The sequence below is a fragment of the Trachurus trachurus genome (genome assembly GCF_905171665.1).
Source record: "Trachurus trachurus genome assembly, chromosome: 20".
Classification (NCBI taxonomy): domain Eukaryota; kingdom Metazoa; phylum Chordata; class Actinopteri; order Carangiformes; family Carangidae; genus Trachurus; species Trachurus trachurus.
The window spans coordinates 23,973,218-23,987,491 of NC_139911.1; the positions used below are offsets into that span (position 1 = coordinate 23,973,218).

General features: G+C 44.4%; 1 protein-coding gene across 1 annotated transcript; it reads left to right on the top strand.

Moving 5' to 3' along the window:
• Positions 1-519: 519 nt before the first annotated feature.
• zbtb14 (zinc finger and BTB domain containing 14) lies at positions 520-13,812 on the top strand. The gene is made up of 10 exons (XM_083995184.1): positions 520-1,711; positions 3,151-3,339; positions 3,437-3,607; positions 4,795-4,890; positions 4,986-5,129; positions 7,690-7,934; positions 11,332-11,417; positions 11,497-11,636; positions 11,719-11,814; positions 12,732-13,812. Exons 1-10 carry the CDS (start codon positions 1,667-1,669, stop codon positions 12,870-12,872), a joined length of 1,353 nt encoding a protein of 450 aa, XP_083851310.1. The 5' UTR covers positions 520-1,666; the 3' UTR covers positions 12,873-13,812.
• The last annotated feature ends 462 nt before the right edge of the window (positions 13,813-14,274 follow it).

Genomic DNA, 14,274 nt, shown 5'->3' on the forward strand with positions numbered 1-14,274 from the left:
AAACTCAGGTTGATGCTCAACTGATGGGTTATGAGATGATTCACAAATGATTCCGTTTTACACTTTGATTACAGTCGTTTTCATCTTACTTAATATCACAATGCTATCATAATTATTAAATGCAATATTTAAGGCCTTTTAAACTATAATATAGGCTAATATATAACAGCCCAGTCACATTAGTCTACTAGGGCCCTTTAAGTTGTCAGAATAGACTGTTCTCTGTAAAACCCTGCAGAGATGATCTTAGAGCACTCTCTTTGATTTATCAACCAATTATTCCCTTATGACCTCCTTTAAAATACAATAGCCTACCTCTAAATCACTGGAGAACCACAATCATGTCTGAGGTTTTCACAGAGAACCCCTCTGTGTACAAAAAATAGGATTCATTACTATGGCAGAGGTTTGAACACAGTCACACAGCAGCTTCAGTTCACAGTTTACTTCTTTATTTGACAGGAGGGACACAGAAGGATGTAGGATCATAGTCTGTATAAAGTGTGGGACCTGTTGTGTTTTGGGGGGGCAGACAGACAGGTGAGACTGAACACTCGGAGGCCCAGTCACTGGAGGAGGGGGCGCATGCGTGAGAGGTTTAGTGCCGTCGCACTCAGAAGATGTTTGGCGCGCTGCCTGCGTGTTCCTGCAGTGTGTGCGTACTGGCGCAAAGCGCGGCGTTCCGCTCGGTGCTCGTCCTCATCAACAACAACAACAACCGGATAAAGTGTTTCCCGGCTCCCGGTGCACTGACACACCCAGAGGGACACGCTCACCCGGGCCTCTGTGACGGTAAGAGCCCGCACCGACGGCTCCGCGCTCTCCTCGTCCCCCCGCTCGAGCTCCGTTTCCGCGAGGATGTCTGCGCGTTCTCGAGCCGCCATGGCCGCTCGAGCTCCGTCTCGCTCCTGTCGCCGGAGCCGCGGCGCCGCTGCTGCTCGCGTGCCTGTGAGTCGGTCCCGGGGACGGCGGCGAGGCACGCGGCCCGCTACCCGTCCGACAGACGATAGTGTCGGTCAGCAGTTTAATGGGAGCTAGTCCGTGGTGGATAGTAACTTGATAAACGCCATTTTGTGTGAAGCGGACTCACAGGCCGAATTGTCCGCCATTTAACACAAACACCACAAGTTTCACCACAAATATAAAAAATGTCGTGTAACACTGACACTCACTGTAAACGTAACGGTTATTACACACCGCTGGTTAACCCGAGGTGCATCCCAGTCAGCTGGGCTGGGCCCGGCAGGCCGCTGTTTACACCGGTATCATTTAGAATGTCGAATTTTAGTTTAGCATGTTAGCTCCTCTGTGTTACAGGCTAGCGCTAGCCCCACTGGTAAACACAGTCACCATTACCACCCGAAACCTCCGGTGTACACACCGACACGACGTTATTCTCCCACTATCACGCTTTCTTTTTCTTAGTTTTAAAACCATTACGTTACTGTTCACATCGCAGCCGTTATCGCCTGAGCCCAGACCGCTTCAAATGGACTAACTTATAGAGACGGTTGACCGTGCGGGTCCAGGTGTGTACCGGGTCTGTGGACGTGTCCAGATAAAACCCGGTGGGTTCACGGAGCTTCATTAAATAAATAAAATCCTCTGAAACAATGTACGCGTGAGCTCGGTGACTGTCTGCCCCTTCCGTTCAGTCAAAGGCTCCATGAAGCGTGCACACGCAACGGTGCGCGTGTCCGCGGCATTGAAGGTACATGAACTACTGCAAACATACTGGTTAGCGTGGGGGGGTCTGTCGGTGCCTCTGGGCGCTGGACTGACACCCTGCTGCTCATAGGGACCGACAGGTCCGTTTCTAATGAAGAGGTGTTAACACTTAAAATCCAGAGAGTGGAGGAGTCAGACCTGACCCCCCAGACCTGAACCTTGACATGCTGATCCGCTTCAGTGTGACTTCAGTGTCCCTTCAGAATAAAGCTCCAGAAATCCACTCAGAAACCAGAGAAATGGGGCCACAGAGCTTCACTGAGAATCCTGCAGTTTTTAAGTTTCACAGCTCCAGCATCACAGTGAGCAGTCGGAATAGGCCCCACATGTGAACTGGGAGTGAGAGTGTGTCCAACTATCTCCAACAGAGCTGAAAACACTCTCTCTCTTGAGACTGAGATCAAGAGCTGTCATGAACAGTGTCCTGGGGGCTGTGCAGTAGTTCGCTCATTTGCAACAAGTTTTTACACCTACCGGTAAATAAAACATCCAGGGTTCAGTTAATTCATATTTGAATTATTAGTCTTAAATGCATAGTTCAACATTTTGGCAAATTCTCCTACCACCATAATCCCTATAGTCATAGCAGTAGGTTCATTACCTTTAATTATTGGTGCATGTTATTTTGAGATCTGCGGGGCAGAGACGTGAGCTGCTCAGCGAACACAATGGAGGTGAACGGTACAGGTGCCCTGTCCCTCATCAAACTCATCAAATACACAATCCAACAACTCCACAACACTCTGGTGGACAAGTTGTGACCTGCACATTCACCACGCTTTGAAATAATCATGTATAATTATGTAACATTACGACACATGAAGCAAATGATCGTAACTACTTGCGCTTTTGAAATCACTCCACCCAGCAGTCATGTCAGGAATGTAGTTCCGGCTGCATTTGCCTCGAAAGCAACTCTGTCTCGTAATGTTACATTATTATCTCATAGTGTGGTGAATGTGCAGGTCACAACTTGTCCACCAGAGCGTTTTGGAGTTGTTGGATTGTGTATTTGGTGTATTTGATGAGGGACAGGGGACCTGTACCATTCACCTCCATTGTGTTAGCTGAGCAGCTCGTGCCTCTGCCCTGCAGATCTCAAAACAACATGCACTGATAATTAAAGGTAATGAACCTACTGCTATGACTATAGGGATTATGGCAATAGGTGAATTTGCCAAAATGTTGAACTATCCTTTAATCTTGGATGTTCACTTGGTCATACCAGTACATGCTGTGTGTTAACTTGAGTCAGCTCGTTACTGTCAGAGGCTGGTTTGTAGCGTAATCCACAGTGCAGGATCAGACCGCTAAGCCTTGGAAAATGTTTCTGTTGATTTGGGTGAACTGAGCCTTTGATTGGTGAGTTTAATGAGGGAAACCCCTAAGCGTTGTGTATCACCCTCTGTTTTCTGTTTGCAGATGGCAGAGACAGTGAAGTACGTGGACGACGAACACAAGAGCATCTTCCTGAAGCTGCTGAACGAGCAGCGTCTGGAGGGAGAGCACTGCGACATCGCCGTGGTGGTGGAGGACGTCAAGTTCCGGGCTCACCGCTGCGTGCTCGCCGCCTGCTCCAACTACTTCAAGAAGCTCTTCAAGAAACATGAGGTGACACATTGACTTGATCAGTCCTTTGGGAAGGCTCTGTCCTCCTGCACCCATCACACACCCTAAAAATCTGTGTGTGTGTTTGCGTTTGATTCAGGTGGACAATTCATCTGTGATTGAGATCGACTTCATCCGCTCTGATATCTTTGAGGAGGTGTTGAACTACATGTACACAGCAAAGATCTCTGTCAAGAAGAGGGACGTCAACCTCATGATGTCCTCTGGACAGATCCTGGGCATCCGCTTCCTCGACAAGCTCTGCTCACAGGTAACACACACACACACACACACACACACACACACACACACACACACACACACACACACACACACACACACACACACACACACACACACACACACAGTAATGTACGAGAAACACACAGTGACAGAATGGTATTACTTTTGTATCAAATCAATCCAAACAAAACCTCTTCAATGTTTTCAACGAAAATAAGAGCTTGAGAAAGAATAAAACTTTATTTAAAGGAAAACTTCGTTTTTTTTTTTTCAACCTGGGCCCTGTTTTCAGATGTTTTTCTTTATACGTGAGTGATGGATAATACTTTTATTGAGGTGGCTCTTCAACCGGGCAAGTGGCTCCCGTCAAAGTTCGCCCTATAAACAGGCATTTTTTTTCACACTGACAGGCTCAGATAGTTACAATGAGTGACAACATAGAATAGAATAGAATAGAATAGAATAAACTTTATTGTCCCACAAGGGAAATTTGTTGTGGACTCAAGTGAATGGTAAAAGCGGCCTTAATATACATAAATGACAGTTTGAGACAGACACACCCAGTTAGGGGTTAAAAATATTAAAAAGTAACAAACAAACAAACAAACAAACAAACAAACAAGCATTAGTTATTGCACATCTCCCAAGTAAAAAATAAAATAAAACAAGAGTTATTGCACACCTCCCATATACTAGAAAGGAGAAATGAACGTATGTCTCTACCTTTAGCGCATCTCTTCTTTGACTGGCAGTAGTCATCCCCGGTCAAAGTGGTCACAGCAGACCACGCCGCAGAGCTGCAAACAAAAACTCAGGGAGCAAAGGAGAGAGAACAGCAAGAGCAAAACCCTGTTAACTGAAAATGAAGCAAGGCGAACTGTAAACAAAAACATATTTATCAAAAATATTTAAAGGACCAATATATTTGTAATTTGTTTTCAAGTTATACATTTTGCTTTTGAGACTACAGTTTTTTGCTTCGGTGAGTTTTTTTTCTCCCTAAATTAAATGTTATTCTCTCTCAAGCTCTTATTTTTTGTTTGACATTGAAGAGGTTTTGTTTGGATTGATTTGATACAAAAGTAATTCCATAGTGACAGTAAAGTACAGATACACTAGAAGTGACAGTAATGACAATGGGTGTATAGTGGATAGTTGATGGTCTGTGTGTGTGTGTGTGTGTGTGTGTGTGTGTGTGTGTGTGTGTGTGCTCAGAAACGAGACGTGTCATCAGACGACAAAGAGAAGTTTCCCTATGACATAGTGAAGATGGCGCTGCCCCCCGAGGCCCAGCTGGCTGCCGAGTCCGAGGTAATCAATACTGATCAATACATTATCAGCAAATACTGACATCAGCCGTCTGTCACGCCGACACTAACCTCATGATGGCCTGTGACTGCGTCAAGGTCCTCGGAGAACACGACGACACGCCCAGCGCCGACGACCTTGTGGAAGCATCGGCCAATCAGGAGCTGGATAAGTCTCCCAGTGCGGCGCTGCGTGTCCAAGAGGCCATCCTGAAAGAGCTGACCAATGAGGATGTCCACAAGGTACACACACTTTGTATTATCTGAAGGTATCTTGTATAATACAAGATAAATATGTACATGTTGTATTCCTGGAACTCTAATGCTGTTAGCTTCATTCCACGCGCCAGTGAGCGCACGCTGCCCATTATGAGAGAGGAGCTGACATCTCCTCTGCAGGGATATTAGCAGTTTTGCAGGGTTGAATGAAAAAAAAAAGAGTTGAATGTCTTAGAAAAGCTTGAGTTGTCCTGGAAAATGATCTATCACATCAGCTACCAGAGCTCTGTTTGACCTTTTTAGACCCCACCAAGGATTTATCTTCCAAACAAATGCCTAGCGAGAAAACTAGAGACTTTAGTTGATGAGTGTTTCTGGTATCGGACGGTGATCATAAGGGTTTTCTCTGCTGATTGACAGATGGGGGAGCAGCAGAAAGCTGTAGTGGGTGTGGTTTAAAAACAAAAACAACATGTTTATGCTGTTCTATGATAAATTTGTCATCATTGGGGCGTCGCGTGGCGTAGTGGTTAGAGCGGGCGCCCCACGTTATAGAGGCAAAGTCCTCGCTGCAGTCGGCCCTGGTTGGAGTCCCGCGTCGGGCGCCATTTACTGCATGTCATTCCCCCTCTCTCTGCCTCCCCGTTTCCTGTCTGTCTCAACTGTACTATCTATAAAGGCATAAATGCCCCAAAAAATATTTGGAAGAAAAAAAAAAGAAAGAAATTGTCATCATTTCTAAGCATGTAAGAGATAGAGAAGTCAGAGCCACAGACTGCACATCTTTAAAGGGATAGTTCACCCAAAATTGAAATTTCACTCATTATCTACTCACCCTCATGTGGACTAAGGGCTGGGAGAAGTTTCAGAGTCCTCCGCGTTACAGGGGGTCTCGGCGTAGCAGTGCATGTCCATATAACGGTTGCAAATGGATACCAACTGTCTTTGTAACAAAAAGACACACCAAAAAACATCCAAATACCTCCATGCTGCTCGTATGTAATGTCCGTCTTGTATTGACGCCCCGAAATGCGAAACTGTCCCAAAAAAAATTAAATAAGTCTATATTTCAAGCTTGTTTGTAGCAGAAGCTTCTCGAAGCTCCTCTTCTCAGTTTGTCCAAATCTGACGAGGGTGAGTAGATAATGAAAATTTCAATTTTGGGTGAACTATCCCTTTAAATCAGACTTCTGGGGCTGAGAGAGGAATAAACATAGAAACAAACTGGTTAAATGTACAAAATAAGGCACAACTGTCAAAGCAAAGCATGACTGGGACGGGGATGTGTGAGTGTGTTGTGTAATGACATGTCTGTCAGACTGGAGCAGCTGGAAATGTCCCGGAAAATGATTTCAAGAAAAGAGTGTTGTGGTTGCTAGGCGGGCTGGTGAGAGCGCAGTCAGCTGATCCCCGGGGTAAATAACAATGCAGCCATAGAGGTGCTGTGCAACACAGAAAGGGAGCAGTGGGTAGACAGTGGTCAAAGACGAGGCTAAAAACTCTAATATACTGTACTGTTTAAAGGGACAACGAGGAGTTTCTCTAGCGGCAGAACGAAAAATTCCGCAACAATAAAAAAGTCTCATATTAATGTGGATGAATCTACGTTACCACTTGTTAATGGGCCCATTTTCAATGAATATATGGTTTTGTCTCTATGGTTATTTTGTTATTATTAGTGGTGGTGGAAATGCTGGGTGAGCCGACCAGCGTTTCTTTACTTTCGGTTTCGTGGCGAGTCATGAGAATAACGCCGCCGAATCACCGTTTATGGTCGGAACTACGACGGTATGTGATCGTCTTCCAACCTCTGACTTTAATTCTTGATGAATGAAAACATGAGTCTGTCTTGCGCCGGTCAAAGAATTTCACGGTGCGGAGGCTCATAAATGTAGTGTGAAAACACTTCGCTTTTCCAAAACTCCTCGTTGTCCCTTTAAGACTCTCAGGAGTTGTAAAAGTCTGAAGTGAAGAGTCTTAAGAAACAGATGAGAAGCTGTGATGTGGCGCTGTCATCCTCACATGTACAAACAGCACCTGTTTATTGTTTATTCTGGATCCCCATTAGTCTTCATTGAAATGAAGACTAACCTAAAGCAAACAGAGACAGTTACAACATTACAGCATGTTCACAAAATAATTACATGAAGTCATTCAACATAAATATATTAACATGATTATAGAAGAATTATATGAAAAATGACTAGTAGTAAGTAAATGTATTAACATGATTATAGAGAGTTCCCCATAATTTCATGATTTCATAATTTCCTACTGTTCAACTCATTTCATGACGAATCACAGCTTCCTTCAGTTTCATTTTAAAACTGGACATCCCAGCAGTTGTGATTAAGCGTGGGGGGAGACTGTTCCAGTGTGCTACAGCTCTATACATGACTGACTTGTTAAGTGCATCGTTCTGGGTAAAGGCAGAGAGAAGCTGTTAGCTGAGGCCCGTCTGCTGCTAGAACTCTGTTTTACGTTTGTTGGTTGAAGTTGTAAGAACAAAAAAACAGGTTTAGATAAAACCTAAGTCTTTGTCAAGTCCATAATAAGACTGTAAGCTGCTGTGTGGCCTCTCCAGGTGACCTGCTACGACCAGGATGTGGTGGGCGAGATGGAGGCGGAGCCCAAAGAGCTGGGGGCGGAGCATCACGCCACCCAGACGCTGACGTTCGCCGACAGCATGGGGGAGGTGAAGGACGAGCAGCCTCCCGGTTGGTCCACGGCCACCACGGACATGAAGTTTGAATACCTGCTGTACGGACACAGAGAGCAGCTGGCCTGCCAGGTGTGTGGGAAGACCTTCCTGGACGAGAGCAGACTCAGGTACACACACACACACACACGCCGAATACGCACAAATATGTTATGTACACCATCTGTCACGCAAACGGTCAGATGCATCAAAGATAGAGCTGTCATGCAAATTAGCCTTCCCTGCACACCAGCTCCACATCTGGTGTAAAACCCCGTTCTGCTGCTTTCAGTCAATCAGGAATCCAGAGGAACAAGAAACACTGGGTCCTGATTTACAGCGTCAGACTGCATGTCCAAACAGAGTGGAATGGGAACAGAAACACATCCATTTGGGTCAAATTTAAAGGGATAGTTCAACATTTTGGCAAACTGGCCCATTGCCATAATCCCTATAGTCATAGCAGTAGGTTTGTTGCCTTTATTGTCGGTACAAACTATTTTTAGAACGGCGGAGCAGAGCCGTGAGCTGCTCAGAGCTACGCTACGGAGGCTAATGGGATTTCTTGGTTTCCCTCATCAAATACACAATCCAACAACTCCAAAACGCTCTGGTGAACAAGTTGTGACCTGCACATTCACCACACTATGAGATACTAACAGAACGTTACCAGACAGAGTTGTTTTCAAGGTAAATACAGAGACTGCTGCTGAAAAACTGCCCCTGACAGGAACGTGCATCAGCTGTTTTGCATGAATTTCCCTCTAAAACAACTCTGTCTGGTAACGTTGTGTTATTATCTCATAGCGTGGTGAATGTGCAAGTCACAACTTGTCCACCAGAGCGTTGTGGAGTTGTTGGATTGTGTATTTGATGGGTTTGATGATCCCATGAGCCTCCGTAGTGTAGCTCTGAGCAGCTCGCCGCTCGGCTCGGCCATTCTGAAAAATAGCTCTCACCGATAAATAAAGGTAATGAACTTACTGCTATGACTATAGGGATTATGGCAATGGGCCAATTTGCTAAAAATGAAGAGGAGAGGAGACGTTGCAGATGAGTGCACATATAACGTTATAGCCTAGATAACGGTTAAATGTTATTTCCGTTACATACGAGGACCACAATTTCACACAATACAACAATCACAGCTTAGACAGACCTGGAATCAGCAGGTAAACAATGAGTAGTGCGCTCAGCCACAATGGATGCTATGCAGCTCACCATGAGAGACTGTTGGCGCCTTCAATACTTATTTTCCCTGCTGTACATTAACTCATTATGATCCCATTCCATGTGCTTGTCTCAGTTTGGAGCATGTGTGTTCTAGGCTTGGGCGATAGGACGAATGTATCGCCAATCGACCACCGGCTGAGTCCGTCACGGTTGATTTAATTTTTGGCGATTGTCTGGGCGATTTTTTTTGCATTTTATTTTGCCAAATTAATGGTCTGGCTCCACAGAATTCAACCCTAATTTACATGGAGCACAATTCAAAGCATGCGTAAATTGGATCTGGCAGCTATGTAATACGTATGTTATTCACACTGATTTCCGACGAGTCTGAATTATTTTTAGAAGAGCGTGTCCATCACAACAACGGATTATTACGCTGATTATCCATACGAAAGGTAGGCTGCCGGTTCTCACGGCCCGGACTTCTGCCGTGTGTGTGTGTGTGTGTGTGTGTGTGTGTGTGTGTGTGTGTGTGTGTGTGTGTGTGTGTGTGTGTGTGTGTGTGTGTGTGCCGAGCGGACCCGTCTTATAGACACACCCGTCTATGGGACAGGCTTTTATTTAATTTAGAACAAATCTTATGCTCAGCAAAGATGGAAAATATATAGTCTAATATAATAAAATGGTTCTGTTGTTTGGATACTTTGGATCCAGAGCAGCATTCATTTACAAGTCAGCACCAACTAAACTACTTTTAAATAGCCTAAACGTAAACATTTAATAACTCAGGTCGGAGTCGGACCACAGGCTTCTTCTTTTTTTTTCTTCCTCACAGGAGACATAAGGTGTGCGCTGCGCTGCGCTCACCTCGCTTCTCTCTGACGCGTCGGTGCTCTGGTTGTGACTGATCTGCTGCCTTGAATCCGCCCTTTATACGTGCGCGTTCACAGATTCACAGCAATTCTGTTGAAATTATTTATCTATCACCTGCACTCTGCACACGTGTCATAACGGCCGAATATATCGCCAACCGCCGATTTAAAGGGGTACGGTGGCCGATTGGAATTTTTTTACCTATCGCCCAAGCCTAGTGTGTTCTGTGGAGGGTCTGAGCACAGTGACGTCTAGATGGAGGTTACAGTGTGGAGCACAGCAGCAGCGTTAGGTCAGTCTGCTGTGTGAGCATTTTGGATTAAGTGCAACCTATGATTAAAAAAAACAAACTCTGTGACTGTGCTGACACTGCAGCAACACTTCCAATATGTTGGAATCTATAGAGGCCTGAACATGCACAAAGGCTCCTATTGATTAGAGGTTAAGACTCTTTGGCCCAGACTGAGACTGGCTCCAGGCTTAAGGTCAGGTAGAAGTGGGAGTGGGGACAGAAGAGTGAGCTAGTGTGTTCTAATCAGATCATCAAGGGGAAACTCAACATTTTGGCAAATTCACCTATTGCCATAATCCCTATAGTCACAGCAGTAGGTTCATTATCTTTAATTGTCGGTGCATGCTGTTTTTAGATCGGCGGGGCAGAGACGTGAGCTGCTCAGCTAACACAACGGAGGCACACAATACTTTCGCTTTTCCCTCATCAAACTAAATACACAATCCAACAACTCCACAACGCTCTCCTGGACAAGTTGTGACCTGCACATTCACAACGCTATGAAATAATAACGTACTGTATATGTAACATTACGACACATCAAGCAAATACTAGGAACTACTTGCACTTTTGAAATCACTCCGCAAAGCAGCCATGTCTTGGAAGTAGTTCTGGCTACGTATTTATCTTGAAAACAACTCTGTCTCATATTGTTATTATCTCATAGCGTGGTGAATGTGCAGGTCACAACTTGTCCACCAGAGTGTTTTGGAGTTGTTGGATTGTGTATTCGATGAGTTTGATGAGGGAAAGGCAGAAATACAGCGCGCCATGCAGGGCTCATGTCTCTGCTCCGCCGATCTAAAAACAGCGTGCACCGACAATTAAAGCTAATGAACCTACTCCTAGAACTATAGGGATTATGGTGATAGGTGAATTCGCCAAAATGTTGAACTATCCCTTTAACAATATATGCTTACACCATTGCCTAATGATCAGTGCATAAGGTTACAACAAAATAACTGTTATGAATCATCCCTCCTTTGTGTTGTGTTCATGAGAACAGAATTCTGTCATTCAAACAACTCAGAGTTGTAGTTTACAATTATATAACAATAGATCATAATAACTGACTCCACCATTCCACTTCATTTGGGATGTACAAAGTAAATGTGTATATAACCTGGATTTTTCGGCATGCACGCACGTTTCCACCACGCGAGGCCCCTGATCACTGTGTATTCTTGCAGGAAACACGAGAAGCTTCACTCAGCAGAGCGTCCCTTTTCCTGTGAAATCTGCAGCAAAGCTTTCACCACACACGCTCACTTGAAAGGTACAAATAACAACCAGATTCCACCAGATCCTGCTGTGTTTTTATTCCTGATCTGACCTCCGTCCTCTGTGTGTTCCAGAACACTTAAAGATCCACACGGGCTTCAAACCGTACAGGTGTGACGTTTGCGGTAAATCGTTCATCCGAGCTCCAGACCTGAAGAAACACGAACGCGTTCACAGCAACGAGAGGCCGTTCGCCTGCCAGATGTGCGAAAAGGTGAGTTAATCCGTCTCCGTCCGTGATCTTCTGTCTCATACCTGTCTGTCTGCTCACCGGTGCGTCTCGTCTTCCTGTGCAGGCGTTTAAACACAAATCTCACCTGAAGGACCATGAAAGGAGACACCGAGGAGAGAAACCGTTTGTCTGTCCGTCCTGCACTAAGGCCTTTGCCAAGGTAGGTGTGATGCCTGGACAGTCAGAGTCCAGTCTGTCTGTGTGTCCCTATTAACTCATTGAGTGCCAGCTCTTTTATAACATGGTCAGTGCCAGGTGCCAGCGTTTCGGGGCATTTTGAGTAATATTTCAAGACCCAGAGAATATTTTGTACTATGACTCTGAAAACACCAAACAGCTCAAAGGAAAGAGGAGACTCTCTATTTAACTAGGGAAAAAACCATTTGTTTGTACCTTGTTCCACTCTTGATTTATCTTAAGTTGAATAGAGCCTGGTTGCACCAAAAAGACCACTTTTTTTCTAGAAAGCTGAGAAAAATACATTTTTGTGAAAGAGAGTCTCTCAAGAAAAACAGTGATTTATCCGTTTTAATTTTGGCTTCAAAAACATGTAAGACATCTGAAAATTTAATTTCACATGTTTTTTCATTGTACAAAAAAACAACAACCCTAAAATACAACAAGTAGGAGTCCTACTCTGCAGAGTGATGCCTGCTCTCCTACTTCTCCTGCAGTTGCTGCCCTCTCCTACCCACCCCCTCCCCCTTCACCCTCTCCTACCCCCAGCATCGATACGGCAACGTGCCATAATCGATTATGTCACTGTTTATTTTCTGGCCTCGAGTGGACAATAAAGTTGTGAAGTTTCAATTACTTCCGGGGGCATTTCGGGCAAAGATACAGGAGAGTGATAATACACACATAGCAGCCAATAAAATCTGTTGTTCAATATCTGACTGCTTGTATTGCCTCATGACTGATGAAAAAGTTGCCTTGTTGTGTGCAGTAGAATTTTGATGCATCGTAGAATCGAATCGAATCGTAACCTGTTGAATCGTAATCGAATTGTGAGGGCAGTGCCAATACACACCCCTAGTCCCTATCACATGGAGAGTTGACCGTCTTGTGTGTTTCCAGGCGTCAGATCTGAAGCGTCATGAAAACAACATGCACAGTGAGAGGAAACAGCTGAATCCACTGCAGAGCGACACAGAGACGCTGCAGGCCGCCGCCATGGCTGCAGAGGAGCAACATCTGGATAACATCAGCTGCTCCTAACATCTGGAGGACGTCAGCTGCCCCCTAACATGTGGACAACGTCAGCTGCTCCTCACTTGTGGACATCGGGCGTCAACACCTGGACAACGTCAGCTGCTCCTCACATCTGGACAATATCAGGTGCTGGTAATATGTGGACATGAGGTGTTAACACCTGGACAACATCAGCTGCTCCCAATCTTTATCACTGTATCAATGAGAATATTTTCACTGTATCTATTGGTTTATTTTAATGTTGTTGTTGTTTTTTTTTTGCATCAGTGAACATGAACTGACTGTAAAGGGGCTGTTTGTACGTTTTCTCTGCTGCTGAATGTGGTTTTACTCCCGGTGATGTGTTTGGTGGTGATGATGGTGGTGGTAGTGGTGTCATCGTCGTGTTTACAATACAACAGGTTACTGTGTGTCCTCTGAGCGGTTCCTCCAGGACAGACTGGGAGTTCCACTGCCTCGGTATCGGAAAACGATGAGACGCTAGTCTGGAGCTAGCTGGTTAGCATGGTAAATATGAAGAAGAAACGTGATAGGCACAAGAGGTGACACTGGTGGTTCTCTCCACCTCTGGAAACAGCTCTGAATACAGACGTGTTATGATGATGTAGACTGGGTAAACAGCTGCTAATGCTAATGCTAATATGGGCTCCAGTAATGGCAAAACCTCCAAACAGCTTCTTTCCTGTGAACTGGTAACCTCAACAATGGTGGTGATCATCTTAAACATGGCAAATGTTTAACTCTGACTTCTTGTATGATCTGTAATTTCTTATCTCTTTGTAAATAATACACATGATTTGTTTTTCAGTATGAACCAAAATCTGTACAGAAAACAGTGGCTTTTGGAACTGTTGGTTTGTGCCGTTGTATATAAATCTGTTCAGTTCAATGAGCAGAGTTGCTGTGTTTTTAAAACATGTCTCTTTTATTTCATTGTATTTCATTACTGTCACTAAACTACAGGAGCCCAGAGTGGACACATGAACTCAACAGGAATGTGTTCACATGGTACTTCCCTGACAGTAAAATAAACCGTTTTATTTCAAATATCTACCAATCGGTACATTCTCATCATGTTGTCAAATATTACTGATATGTTCTGTGATTTTATTCATGTTCATAATTATTTTACATAGCTTCTCATGGTCTTAGATCTGATTGGCTGAAAAGAAGCAAGAACATAACACTGACACATCTGTAGATACAGGCTCTGACCAGCAGGAGGAGACAAAACTTTTTTATACAAAGAAAAAACGGTAACACTTTACTTGACGCCTATCTCAATAACACATTATAACCATACTTATAATGAGTTATAATGCAGTTATAGCACTGTATAACTATAGTTATAAACACTCATAAATGATCATAATGCTTCATAACAATAATCATAACACACTATAAAGCA